Source organism: Sphaeramia orbicularis, chromosome 12 (assembly GCF_902148855.1).
Source record: "Sphaeramia orbicularis chromosome 12, fSphaOr1.1, whole genome shotgun sequence".
Classification (NCBI taxonomy): Eukaryota; Metazoa; Chordata; class Actinopteri; order Kurtiformes; family Apogonidae; genus Sphaeramia; species Sphaeramia orbicularis.
This window is the reverse complement of record NC_043968.1, coordinates 56,815,281-56,830,538: the sequence shown is the minus strand read 5'-3', so window position 1 is coordinate 56,830,538 and position 15,258 is coordinate 56,815,281. Positions and strand designations below refer to the sequence as shown.

The 15,258-nt window shown below is 36.8% G+C and overlaps 1 protein-coding gene across 11 annotated transcripts in view; it reads right to left on the bottom strand.

Annotated features, from left to right (window-relative positions):
• Positions 1–15,258, bottom strand: part of grin1a (glutamate receptor, ionotropic, N-methyl D-aspartate 1a) — a 59,731-nt gene that overhangs the window by 35,115 nt on the left and 9,358 nt on the right. For 7 of the 11 annotated variants that reach the window (XM_030149645.1, XM_030149647.1, XM_030149650.1 and 4 more), the window contains exons 4-7: positions 7,663–7,725; positions 6,777–6,874; positions 2,513–2,634; positions 1,389–1,563 (exon numbers count right to left, since the gene is read on the bottom strand). In XM_030149645.1, the coding sequence (XP_030005505.1) occupies positions 1,389–1,563; positions 2,513–2,634; positions 6,777–6,874; positions 7,663–7,725 (458 nt within the window). The remainder of the gene's footprint in view (positions 1–1,388; positions 1,564–2,512; positions 2,635–6,776; positions 6,875–7,662; positions 7,726–15,258) is intronic. The other 4 variants (XM_030149648.1, XM_030149649.1, XM_030149654.1 and 1 more) reach the window with 1 other exon arrangement.

The following is a 15,258-nucleotide window of genomic DNA, read 5'->3' as shown; positions in this document are numbered from 1 at the left end:
AAAAACACCAAACCTTTCCTGTAAAATGACTCTCATTGATATCATGACGACCATCTGTTACAGTTATAAGTTAAAGAGTGTTTGTATCTTTATTTGCATCCAAGTACATCACCCAGCCCTCCTTTTATCTCAGACTGTTGGCCCCTAAATAAACACATCCTTCGGCCTGTTATCATCCTGGTGTGCTGCTGCTGCTGCTGCTGCTGCTGCTAATGACTGGAATTAGTACAAAAACACTCACAGTAGATACATTTATCTAAATCATTGCATTTAAGAGCCTAATGATGCTTGTAGATGTTTTACATCTGCTTGATTAAATGCCATCCTTTTATTTTGTCAATTGACTATACAGAAGAAATGGGTGGAGCTATCCTGGTGTCACCCATTATAGTTTGTGTTTTGGCCATCGCAATGTTATTTGGAACCAGAAGTGAACGAAGATGGAGGAAAGGGGGCGAAATGGAAGATTAACCACAGCTGTCTGTAGAGAAAAAAAATGTTTTATTAAGTGAATGTCCAACTCAGCAAGTGTTTGAGCTTCTATTAGCTATAAAATCGTATTAATGGAGCTATAACTTAAGGACAGACCATCAGTTCACTTCTTAGAAGCTCCAAATAAACACATAAAACTGGCTCCCAGAAAATAAAATACAGACCCATTATTTCAATGTAAATTCAATGCAAGTCTGTGGAAGCCAGGGATTTTTGGAGCAGCATCTAGTGGTCATCAATGGTATTGCACTTCAACGTACAGGGTGGGGAAGCAAAATTTACAATACTTTGAGGCAGGGATTAAAAGACAGTGTATGACCAATTAGTTTATTGAAAGTCATGAGAATTTATTTGTCACAAGAAAATGTACATAATAGAAAATGTTTTTATTCTATGTGTCCTTCTTTCTCAATAACTGCCTTCACACGCTTCCTGAAACTTGCGCAAGTGTTCCTCAAATATTCGGGTGACAACTTCTCCCATTCTTCTTTAATAGTATCTTCCAGACTTTCTCGTAATAGTTTTGCTCATAGTCATTCTCTTCTTTCCATTATAAACAGTCTTTATGGACACTCCAACTATTTTTGAAATCTCCTTTGGTGTGACGAGTGCATTCAGCAAATCACACACTCTTTGATGTTTGCTTTCCTGATTACTCATATGGGCAAAAGTTTCGGAAAAGGTATGGATAATAGTGTTAGGTATGATTATGACATCAATATATGTTTGATTTCAAAACAATTGACGTAGTGCCTCCTGAGAAAAAACAACTAAATGTTCATTGTAAATTTTGCTTCCCCACCCTGTACTTCAGCTTTAGCTTTGCTTTGGAGAGGCCATCTTTTTGCTTGCTTCGATCATAACATCCCCAAATAAACTGAATAAAACAAATGTACCGTTTAAAGAGGGGCCCTGTTTTCCAGATGTTGGTGTTGCCCACGCATCCTCTCGGCGGTTCTGTGATGTTCTCCTTCTCAAACAGTTCTTGGATGGACTGAGCCACCACAGCCACCGCATCATTGATGTGGGCTGACTCATTCTTCCCATTGATGAGCTGGAGGCCAATCAGACCTGAGACCATGCCAACAACACAAGACAATTAGAAAACAGGGTAAAACACAGCCACTCAGGATCCTTTTGCAATGCACACAGTGGAAAAAAACTTATAGGGCCTCAGGTTTAAACATCCTGAATAAAGGTCAGACATCAGCTGTATGATCCATCTTCGTTGCCTGTTGATCTCTTCTAACATAAGTGTAAAACACATTGTGTCATTTATGAGGCAACAGAAATAAATGAATCATTTTTACTGATGTCGTCACTGATGACCTTTTCACAGCATGTGTAAAGAGTCCCTTGAAGTTGGATTTTTTTCCTGAATACTTTAAAGGAATCAGCACAGACAAAGCATTATTTGTGTAGAAATGAAAGCAAACACCATCAGACTTAAACAGATCGACAATCCAACTTCAGCTAAGTTTTCTGATTGCAACCAGGTCCGTCAGCCTTGCAGACTCCTGGAAGAAGCTGCAGCAGAGGTGGAAAAGACTAGACACAGACAGGACAACGAAACAGTCTGCAGGGGTTGGTTGTGTTTGAGTGCCTTTGGGAAAGACGCTTAACATGTGTAGACCACAAAGTGAGTAAATACTGTGAGAGACTTGTGCCAAAATCCAGGAACAGAGAAAAGAAAGGCTGTTGTATCTTACCATTCTATCAGAAAAATCTGCAAAACTCTCCCTTTATGCAATAATTCATTAGAAACCATGGCAACAAGGACAATTATTTTACCCATAATCCTGAACACACAGTGTAGGTACACAACACATTTAGACATTTAAACACAGTGTGCTTAAACGTTTAAATGCTCAACACACAACAAGCGTTCATACGGTTAATTATGTAATGCATCCACTGTTCAACAGTTAATCTCTGTAATCCAGTGTGTGTTCTCATTGGCCTCTGTGTAAAGCCCAGGCTAACTCAGGTAGTCCCACTGATCCCTGCTGGATGAACGTACCGTCTGGAGCCTCACTCAGGGCTTTACCCGACATCTCGCGCTCGCCCACCAGCCACACATATCCCGATCCCGTCATGTTGAGGAAGCGGGCGGCTTTGTACACGGCAGCAGCATCTTCCTCACTGCAAAGACATCATGTCTCAACTTTACGTTTACATATTTTGTAGCTTTAGAATCCAGCATCAGATCTGTACTGTCTGAACTGTCTGTACTGCAGTTTTACTCTTTTGTAAATATGTATATAGTCTATAGACATTTGTTACTTACTACTGTTATTATTATTATTATTATTATTATTATTATTAGCCTTTTGCACTTTATTCTGTTACTGTGTTGACTGGTAAATTTCTCCATTGTGGGATCAGTAAAGTCTAATCTAATCTAATCTAATCTAATCTAATCCCATGTAGATAATACACTTTTATCCCTGTTTGGGCATATTAAAGAAAAAGAACAGAAGTGTAATTGCTTTCATTAGTAATGGCTGCATCCCTTTAGATTGTTTATTGTATCTCGTATGCAATGTTTGTTTGTTGTCATCAATGTATTTATCTTCATTCATTCATTTTCGGAACCCGCTTTATCCTCACCAGGGTCACAGGGGTTGCTTGGAGCCTATCCCAGCTACATACGGGCGAAGGCAAGGTACATCCTGGACAAGTCACCAGTTCATCGCAGGGCTGACTGTATTTATCTTATTGCTTATTATTATATCACTAACATGTATGTATGTGTATATATATATATATATATATATATATATATATATATATATATATATATATATATATATATGTATATATATATATGGATTTATTAATTTGTTTAAAAAATAGAACCACAAAAATAATTCAAAATAATTCACACTGAACATTTTTACCCTCGGCCACACTGGCCACAGGGTATTGTCATCAGTTGGTTGTCCGTCTGTCCATCCATCTGTCCAAAAACTTTGTCATGCACTGATAAATCAGACCAAGGGTTTTCAAATGTGCGCACGTTATGTTTACATCTGCAGTATATAGGTCTTGTCCCATAATTTTAACCCAAAAATAAAAATAAGAATTACTTTTAATCTGTTCTTAGCTTTTTTTACAGTAAAATTACACATATCCATCAGATTATTCGTCTGCAAAGAAAAATCTCCTGATTTATTTCAGATATTGTATGCATATCTGTCATTCTACTGAATTACTGCTAACTGTTGCATCACAACCCCAAACATATGTGAAAAACAATTAATAAAGCATTTCTCACATGTTTATTATTGCCGTTTATATTCCAAGTGAAAGACAAACAAAGAGTTGCGGCAATAGTAAAAGTAATATATTCCAATTATCATTTATAGGGCACAAGAATCCCAAATCCTAAAACACTGAGGGTCATTAAGATGATACTGAAATAATTTAGCAAATTTTTTCTCGTTAAATCATGAAACTTAAGGTAAAACTTTAAATCTATGTGCTGAAATTGATTCACATTTTTGTTCATCAGCTCTTGAAAAAAATGCAGCATTATGCCTAAAATATTTCAGAATTGACAATTATCTTTCAGATTTTCATAACGTCACTAAATTAAGTCCTGGTTTCAGTGAAACTACTCACTGTGATGTGAAAATAGCAAATGTATCAAATATGAAACATGATCATGGCTTTCAATAGAAGTTTCCAGAATTAAGTAATTTTTAAATGATTATTTTTTTCTTCGTGGGATGGTTATAGAAACGTTCATGTATCATAAATTCATGTCTGCCTCAAATATACAAATAATAAAAAGATAAAGATGACAGAATTCTGTCAAAGTAGGAGGTGACCTCTGCCTGCTCAGTGTTTTGGGAGAATGAAATGAGCTCTGTGGGCTGCAGATTTTCTCCATTATGACTGTAACTTTTCCATGTTTTATGATTGACAAACGCTGTTATCTCCTCTTTTTTGTACATTTCCATCCATGCATTTAAAGTTCGCTCTTCTGTGAAGTGTTTCCTGGTAAGAGTCTCTTCGCCTGCCACCAGCACTATTTTCATTAAATATTTACCTCTTTTCAAACATTCTTGAGGCATATACCCAAGATATATGATCTTACTTTCCAGAGGTGTTTCATATTTTAAGTCCTATAAAACAGTCTGTGTCTATTTTAACTTCTTCATTCTGATTTCAACTGATGTGCATATTTAGGAAACATATCTATAATTTTATGTTTTACACTTAATTATACTTTCTAAATCTTTTTTATCTCTAATTTTATGTACATTTTTGTTCATTTCCTTTATTTTTCCTCATAATTTTGTTGATTATTTGTTAAATTGATTAATTATTTAATTCTTTTCCTATTCATTTTGATGATTTAATGTATATTTGGTCGATGTTGATGTTATGCTGTGCTGTCTTTCACAACATTACGTTGCAATGAACAAAAGAAGTTCTTCATGCTTATTTCTTATCTTACCTTTTAAAGATCAGTAAAATGCTTCCATGTAATATGTGGATTAATTTTCAGTTCAAAAAAAGGATGTATTATGATGGCTCATAAACATGTCAAAGTTTGGAGTTTGCAGATGCCACATTTCTCTTTTGGTTCTTGAGTAAAAAACATTAGGGGACCACCTCTCTATGTGATACAGTCTACATAAATAAATTTACACTTCTACCTCATAAAATATATGGATAAAAGTATTGGGACATGTTAAATTTAGGTGTTTCTTTTCTAACAGAGGTCTGGGATACAAAACAGTACTAACTAATGTCATAATATAGTTTTATATTGTGACAAATATCATTGTATTGCATTGCTTAGTTTTGTTTAAATTTTTATTTTTGCTTCCAAAAGGCCTCAGATGGTTTTAACATAATTTCTTTCAACAGTGATTTTGGGGTTTTTTTTGTTTTTTTTTTATCCATGGCAATGATTTTAAATGCTCTACCTCTAAGTTTCTAAAATATTTTTCGAGCTCCGACAGTAAATAAAAATTTTCTACCACAAATCACAAATAACTATCTACTTTCTTCACATCTCATAAGGAAGAAAAACTCTCCCATTAAACTTTAAGGAAATATTGATGTTTCTATCTCAAATCAGCAGCTGTAGCCATGATGTGTCCCAATACTTGTGTCCATATAGTGCAGGGGTGTCAAACTCATGTTAGTTCAGGGGCCACATCCAGCCTAATATGATCTAAAGTGGGCCAGACCAGTAAAATGATATAAATAATAGGATAAAAACTTACAAATAATGTCAACTCCAAAGTTCTTCTCTCTGTTTTTGAGTGAAAAAAGTCAAATTCCGTAATGAAAATGTTTACATCTACAAACCGTACTTGAACATATCACGAACAAATATGAACCTGAAAATTTTTAAGAAAAATAAGTGCAAATTTAACAATATTATGCCTTAGTTTATCATTTATACATTGTGATGGCCCCAGGGCCTCTGTGCTGTCTGTCTATGGATGTGTTTCCTTCTCCTGCAGTAGCTGCGTTGCATCAGTGTGCGTGAGGCGGAGCCTGGGAATCTGGAACACCTGCGGCCGTGGTTCCCAGTCTATAAAGGACGGATGTCCAGACCAGCCTCTCTCTCTGCCACCAGCTGGTTGCTCAGCCCGAGCCACCTTTGTTGTTTTATTGTACTTTGTGTTCTGGTTATGGTTTCATTGGCACCTATTTGTTACTTTGTAAAATAATACGTTAAGCATTGATCCTCCGTCCTCCGTTTGATTGTTTTGTTGTGGTCACTGAGCCAGACCATAACAACATATTCATCACAACTTAGAGATCACAGTGGATCTAAAAATACACAAAATATTAAATAATAGGCAGAATATTGATACAATTCCACATACCTCTCTCAAGAAATTTCAGGTTATTCACATTTTTTGTAAAAGGCTAGTCTGTAAATGTAAACATTTTTGTGTAATTTAACTTTTTTTACCCAACAAAGAGAAAAATTTGTAGTTTTCATTATTATTTATAGGTTATTATGATAGTATTTTACTGGTCTGACCCACTTTAGACTGAAATAACCTAAAATGATTTTAAAATTCTTGATTGTTAATATCTTCAGTGTAATTTCTGCATTTCACAAATTCATCCCAGGGGCCAGATCGGACCCTTTGGCGGGCCGGATCTGGCCCCCAGGCCGCATGTTTGACACTTGTGATATAGTGTATTTGTCATGATTATGTGAAGCAAATCTGAATAATTCTGTTGATCCTGCTGCTTCACGTATGAGTTGTGCTGGTGGTCAAATGTTAAATGTGGTCTTTTCTTACCTGGCAGACAGGATGATGACTCTGGCCTCCAGGTCTTTGGCCTCCAGCAGCAGGGCAGTTAAGTTAGTCTCCTGGCTGAACTGGAGGACTTTCTCTGCCTGTGATCGGGGCATAAGAAAGGTCAAGCCAGCTACTTTTCCCTACCTCAGACACCATGCTGCCTCTTTACCTGTTTGGTTCGAGCTTGGCCGTTTTGTTTTTTTTTTTCAGAACGAGAGACAGAGATAAAAAGGAAAGCGATCCAGGGGAACCGGCTGAACTAAAAAAAAAAAAAAAAAAAAAAAAAAAAAAAGCTTGAAGGGAAAAAAAAAACTTTTGCATTTGTTTGCATGCAAACTGAGGGTTATCAAGGCTCCAAAGAAGGACGTGCATGTGTTAGGTAGGGGAGAGAAGAAGGTCAATGCAACCAGTAACTAAAAACGGGTGAAGGGGGTGAGGGGGACGTTTTCCCCCAACAAAAAAACTGCTGAAAACTAGGGAAGTGCTACAGAACAGGAGGAAGTAGCATCTGGGAAACGGCTTTGTCCCACACTACCGGTTCTCCACAAAGGAATGGACTTGCAAACTCTTTTGTTGAGTGTGAGTGTGTGTGTTTTGAGTACATGCATTCCTTTATTGAAGGAGAAAATGAAAATGATAAAAGCGGGGGGCGCTGCTCACTGATTTCTTTTATTCTGTAATGACCGAAAATTATAGATTTTTCATAACAGAATCATTCTTTGTTAAAATCATAGGGAAATGTCTCAAAGTAAAAAATCAAAAAATAAAAACACGTGCTACCAAGAGAGGGACATTTCTGGGTCGGCTGGTGACTGGTTTGGGCTGGTTTCTAGTTGCTACGTTTGGAAAAGTTGGTGGGCGGCGTGCATTGACCATGCAAATATACCTTAGGTCCTCGCTTGTTGTCATAGGACAGTTGGTCGAGGTTTTCATAGTTCCTTTTTTTATTCTGATGAGTAATGTGCACAGAGAAAATATGCAGACACAGAAAAATATTATAAACAGTTGAAAATGGAGGGCAGTAAAGCATTCCAACAAATCTCCACTTTTCTGCTTCAAATTGGGATCTTTAACAGCAGGGCTTGCAAAGAACATCACTTCATAATAATGCCTTAATCACATTCTTAGAGATAGACGGAAAAAGGATCTGGGCGATTAATTCACTGTATCAAAGCATCGTTTATCAGCTTTGCCAATTCAGCTGTATCAACCAGATCCTCTGGCTTTCGAAACAGGAATGGAATGAGATGCTCTGAACTAAAAAATGAATAAATAAATAAAAATACACAACTGGATAGAAACTTAACATTTCAAAATGGCTCTTAAAGAGGTTTTAAAATGCCAACAGTCCTGGAGCAGAAAGAAGGATGATATTTTATAAAATAGTATGAGTTTAGTAATAACAGAACAATATGTAAACACTGCTGGAAAACTGCTCATTCAGAAAATATGCCAAGACAACAACTGTTCCTTAACACCATTATGTGACCAGTTTCAAACACTACCTGCACTCATTCATTCATTAGTCAAGATTTGTCAAAAACTGATCACAACTCAAGCCACAGCCTAATCAACAACATTTTATCCTTTAATATTGTACCCCAAAGCAGCACTAACTGCAAGCCTTTAACAGATTTAAGATGTAACCACTGGAAATGTGATAAAAAAATGAATGAGCATATTCTTCACCATTGATTAATAAGAATAAATGTTAAAATATACAGGAAAAGGAAGAACTACTCAAGAAGCTTAAAATGGATCCAATGAATACAAAAGTAACCGCCAGAGGTAGAAGTCCAGGTCAAAGTGTTAATACTGAAATACGCCACAGTAAAAAGGAATTCTGCATCTAAACCTAAAACTTGCAGACCTCAACAGTCACGTGTAGTTGTAACCACTAATGTGATCATTACGCTTAAATAACTCAGTTCAAGTACAGTTTCTCATCAGGTTTGTCTCATTTGGACAATAAAACCCATGTAGCTGCAGGTTTGACAGTGAATCTTTTATGAACATCCACAAAGTCAGTCAAATAAATATAGGAAAATGCCTAAATTTAATGGAAAAATGTAGATCATCATTTTATAATAAAGATTTGTAAATCACTTAGGAAAGATTTGATGTAAAGAAAAATGTATTTGGTAGCTTAGTTTTGTATAACACCTACTAGTAGTAAAAAAAAAAAAAATCATTCTTTAACAAAGAAAATGTAAAATTGGAAATTAAAACTAAACCAGATTCTCCAGAATCACATGACATTTCCAACTAACTCTAATTCAAAAAATGGGTAGAAATACAAAAGAAAGTTCTACGTCTTTAATATTTAATTCTTACACAACTTAAGTAAAAATATATTATCAATAAAAAGTACTTGAAAAGTATAAGTACGAAGTCAAAGTGATCATTACATATGTTTTTGATTGATTGAATGTTTCTGCTGCATTCACATCTGTTATATTGTCCAGCTGTGCAGGTTTCAGGTTGACTTCATTTGAAGAAAAGAGAAAAAAAAAAAAAATACATCATATTCTGTAACGTCAACATCTATCCTGTGAGAATCACACATGTCCAAAAGCTGAACTTTTCATCAGCTCAAAAACAAATCCAAGAGGGTTTATTTCACTGAAGAGGGGGAACTGTAAAGTCAGCAGCTGCAGATACATGTTTTTCATTGGACAGAAAGGGGATGAAAAAGTGTAACTGGAACTATAGGGGTCAGACAAATTCCAACTAAAGCCCTTCAGATTTGTGCTTAATTTTCCCATTACCATCCATAAACCCAAGCAGTAAACAGCAGATTACTGTATTTGAACAGAAGCCTTACTCCAGTGAACAGGTATTTGGAGGAGCTGCCTCCACCTTTGGGCCGTGACCCACCAGTTGTGAACCACTGCTTCAGATTACTGGACCTGAGCTGTCACCATATGTGACTGTCGTCCTCAGACTCCAAACAGTCCTGGCTGAGACCCAGAGGCATTTTGCAGGAGAATGCACCACAGTCGTTCTGCTTCACAGGGTTTTCCTTGCACAGCTGCCGTTAACATGTCACACCTCAGTGCACTTCTCTGCCTTCACAAAGCCGATGCTGGGCATGCATCAGTACAACATCCAGACTGAGAAGCAAATGCACAAAAAAAAACCCAAAAGTGCCTCGACTTATATCCACAGAGGGCCTCAAAAACCCGTTACATAAACCAATTCTGTTGTCCTGTGATTTTAACTCATTGTAACTAGAATTACTGAGGGGTAAATATCACCTCCAATATTGTGCAATAACCTGTATAATGCGAATTAAGTGCAATAAGTTCATGCAAAACCCTCTGTTCTTGCAATAATAATGCAATATGTATTCAAACATAAGTGCGCTATTTTTATAGACTTGTTCACAGACACACATACTGATAATATTGTGTCTATTCACACTTTACGAGGGCCGTTCAATAAGTTCATGGCCTCACCCAGAACAACACAGACTGATAATTTATATTTTATTTTTCAACATAATCTCCATTTACAGCAATGCACTTGGTCCATCGATGTTCAAGCATCACTATCCCATCACGAAAGAATGTAACATCCTGTATTATAACAACCAGTATTTCTGGGTGAGGCCATGAACTTATTGAACAGCCCTCGTATTCTACTTTCAGTTCTATTCTTGTATTTTTCTAAAATATTATATTTTATTATTTTGCTTTTTGTAATGTTATATTCGCTCTATTCTTATTTTCTTATATGTTGTTTTTTTATTCATATTGTATCACTGACTGGAGTAGCATTCCTAATTTGACTGCACAAGTAATGACAGTAAAGGCTATTCTGACTCTGATATAAAATTGATTTTACCGAAGCTGATATAAGATATGGATCACTGAACTTTGTAAGAAACACATCACATGAAATTAGACGAACTAAAAAGGAATCCGGAGCAGTTACAAAGGAAGAGGTTTTAAGGCTGGTTGTGTCTAGTGTGTTAATGCACAACATAATGTAAATACCAAAAAACTATGATTGCATCTTCATCTATTCCTGCAAAAATTCTGCAGCACTGCGGACAAAAAAAAAAAGGTCTTTGTCTTTTTTCCCCAGAGTTTTTCTGCACACTCTATTTTTATATCCTCAGTCTGACATTAATATTTCATGTTGTGTTGGTCACGTTTACTCTCTGACTAAGTCCACTGTGTCCAGAGCTTCTGTGCTGCTGGTGACAGTAATCCCCCTATGACTGTGTGACCTCGCTAACAACTTGCCATGAAGCTAAAAATACCCTCTAATTTGACTGCATTTATGCAACATGACTGGATGATTACAAGGATAACACCTCTCTCTTCTAATTAGGGTTTAATGTGTCAGAGCTGTGATCCTTACCAAAATCCTTGGCTTTAACACCTCAGACATTTAAAGCTGTTATGACATTTAGGTACAGTTGAGGTGTTTAGCAGAAGCCAACACCTTCATCCAAACAAACTCACACTGAAAGGGCAGCTGCAGGTTGTATTATCCAGGGGTTGTCAATCAACTTTCACAGCTTCAGTTTGAGTCAGTGGTTTTAATGGAGTTCTACAGCACAATAAAGTAAGTAACAAAATGTCCAAATCCCAAATTTCAAGCGAACAAAGCCAATTTTTTTCTAATTCTCATAGACCATACAAAAAAAAGTATGTATAGGGTCACACATTTGTTTATGAAGAACTGTTTCGGCATCTCAAGTTTGGTATTTTACTTGTTTTTCTTCTTATTTTGAGACAAAAATTACCATATTTGGACAAGAGGGCAAACCTGGAAACAGCAAGTAATGACACTGTGAATCTCCAATTAGAACTGGAATCTGGAGTCCAACATGGTTTCTGTCTCATTGTCTGTATTTAGGTGTCAGTACGTTCAGATCTCTTGTAAATAATATTGTGTTTATGTAACCTTGTCTTATTTTTTTAAGGGGATAGTTTAACATCTGTCCAGGGCAAGGTTATTATCGTTAACAAAAACTAAAGAAATGACGAAAACTAGAATTGTAAAAACATTTTCGTTAACTGAAATAAATAAAAACTACAATTAAAAGAAAAAAACTGTAACTAACTGAAACTGTATTGTGTGTTTACAAAAACTAACTAAAACGTATAAAAGTTATGGTTAAAACTAAGCATTTAGAAAACAACGAAAACTAATAAAACTAGCAAACCTGCTCTAAAAACCAATTAAAACTAACTGAACTAGAAGCACTCGGAGAGCGCAGACCTCCGCCAAGGCTGATCAGTGCCCCCCCCCCCGTGGGCCCCCCCACCCCCGATCACCACCAAAATTTAATCATTTCTTCCTTATCCCATTTCCAACAAACCCTGAAAATTTCATCCAAATCTGTCCATAACTTTTTGAGTTATGTTGCACACTAATGGACAGACAAACAAACAAACAAACAGACAGACAAACAAACCCTGGCAAAAACATAACCTCCTTGGCGGAGGTAATTAGAGAAAGAAAAGTCAAAACTCAATAAAACTAAACTATAATGAAAAATCCTAAACTATTATAACCTTGGTCCAGGGACTGCAGATGAAAAACAGCCGTTTAACCAGTTCTGGTTCATTTACAGAAATGTGAATTAATGTACAATGTCCACGTCAAATAGACCAATAAATAACAATAAAATCCTGTTATTTCCAACTAATAGTTTCTCACTGACACATGCACCAGAGGTGTTAAGTGCACATGCAGACTAGTTTCACTTGACGCCCTCATGCTTTCCAGCTTGACCAAATGGACTCACAATGTACATTTCAATATCTGCTCTTGATGATCAGAAGTACCTTTAATTAAACTGATAATATCTTTTTGTTGTAAGGCAGCAGATGTCTTTTTTAATCATTGTGATCTCTGGGAAATTTTTATTTTTTGGTCCCTGGGGATTTTTGTTTGCACTACTACAAGCGGTCACTAGGGGGAACGTTTGAGCATTAGCACCAGTCAATAAATCCATCAGTGAAACTGGCCATGCCAACACTACCACTATAGGTAGGTGATTTTACAAACTGAGATTGTGATTGGTCTTAATTTGTGTTCGGATTAACTTTTCAGATGAATTGTAGAGATTCTATTAAAAATAAATTGATGAATAAAACTCATACAGGTCACTAGACAAGTGAATTAATTGCCTGTTTCTAGCATTAGTTTACCACCTGTCTACACTTAAGTGCTTGGTTTTAGTCCTTAGTTTGTCAAAAACCAGTCCAAGTGAACATTGAAAATCAAACTAACTACAGACAATGACCTGGACAAATGAAAACATAGACAGGTTTAGTCAGTCTTAACTTGCAGAGTTTGTGTAATGTGTTGCTTTACTGCTGCAGTGAAGTCATGCAGAAGAATTCCTGTAAGCCCGTCATCTGCTGGCCCAGCTTGTGAACTCTGACGTGCAGTGCATCTGATTAATGCAGATGCAGATGCTGCTGTGAAAACCTTTTTTATTTATTCTAAGACTCCAGCAGGACAAATTAAACCACCACAGTCTATGGTAATTCATGCAAACTCTGCAGCTGTATGTACAGAAAATGTGGATTAGCATTTACTTCATCTAGATAGTGTCAATATTCTAATATAATATCGGCCCAGAATACTCCAGGTCAGATAACAAAAAGCATTTACACAGACTATGCCTCCAGAAACTAGACAGTGGAAAAGTTGCTATATTTGGGTTGTATGTCGCCTTTCATTAAGAGGTGTGAAAATCACAAATCGTAAACTGAGATTCTACCTCCAAAGATCGTCATGGGATCTTCTGGCCAGATTCCTGAGCTCTAACTAACACAAACGTAATGAAATGCTGGCCACTGTAACACACAGCTATGTCAATTATAGTATATAATACATATCAGCAATGACACCTTCATGAAACAGCTACTTTATACAGTCCTCTACATTCTTTAAGTTCTGAGCTACAACAGCAGTAGAGCAGGTGAATAAGCTGTCAGTCACACCAGTCAATGAAAACTCATATTTTCTGTCATGAAATCTTATCAATAGAGTAGTCATTTAGAAAAAAAATCAAATAAAGCACATAAGACCATAGGGATTCCTGTTAAAATAAAAAAACGACTCTAGATTTTAAATGTCATTTAGGAGGCAATAGGATATTTTGGAGCCAGCATGTAGTATCTGTCAGTGGTATTTTTATAGCCTTGCACTGGCTTCAATTACACAGAGCAGTTTTTGCACCTTGATTATTCTTTCGGGTCATAAATTGCGATTTCATTATCGCAGCAGCACTTGGGGAAACTGGAGAATGAATAGTTTTGAGGCTCCTAAATAACTGCATCATTACAGCCTCACAGCAGAAGAGTGTTGCGACAACTTCTCTCAGCTTTATTGGACTCGGTGGGACTGACAGATGGGTACATTTTGAGATCCAAACTCTGATTATGCAAACATAAAAAGGAACTTCCTGGATTCTCTTCAAAGCCTTTCAATGCACAAGTTTCTCCTGTGTAGTGCAGGATGTGAGTCATGGCTGGATGATTTGACAAGCAGTGTCAGTGTTGAAACTGCATGTATGAGGGTGTAATGTGATTAATTCAAATATCTGACATGATGTCCTGATGGCTGTTTAACTATATTCAGCCCGGTCACTAAATCTAAGCAGCTTTTACTTCAGCTGTGTTGTGTGTCACGCTCCCGTATCTTCAGCTTCTGATTTAATTAAACCCCTGAATCGGGACTCATTTCACTCTACCACACAATTACAGCACAGAGCCCCAGAGAGGGCCAGGCAGCACACAGTACAAAGGAGAAAAAATATCCCTAGGTAATTTTATCTTATTAAATGGATGAAATAGATGGGAGTTGTTTTTATCCTCTCTTTCTCTCTGTTCCTAAAGGGCACTTTGTCGCAGTCTCAAGTCTGTTTTGGCTCAAAGAAGATCGGCATTTCACTGACCCACATACACAGCTCTGAGCTACACTTAAAATGGATGCATCAGCAGTATCTAAAATGCGAAAATATCTCCCATGTCGTCTGAACACGACCTAACAGACTGCGATAAACAATAGGCCTCTGTGTGAAACAAATCACACAGAGGGAGAAAACAGAAACACGTACGGCCTCTATTACAAAATGAGTTCCACTTAATCTGTCTCTCTGGGTTATTTAGCTTCACTGAGCTTTACTTTGGCCATCCTGGATAATTGGCATCATGGAGCTGAGCACGAGCTATCTGTGTTAATACAGCTGGTGATACTGATTATTCCAGTCTGACCTCACCAGAAGAAGAAAAACCAGCTGCTTAAACCTGCTAATGTTCGCTCGATGCATGTGAAAAAGTAAAACCTCTGAGTGGTCATGCTGACAGGTATGCCAAACAAACAGCCAATGAATTAGCAAAGTACAAAAATTACACTGAAGATATTAAGAGTCAAGGGTGTCAACGGTGTTTTAGTTCAGGGGTTGCATACAGACCAATGTGATCTCAGGTAAAATAATAGCAAAATAGCT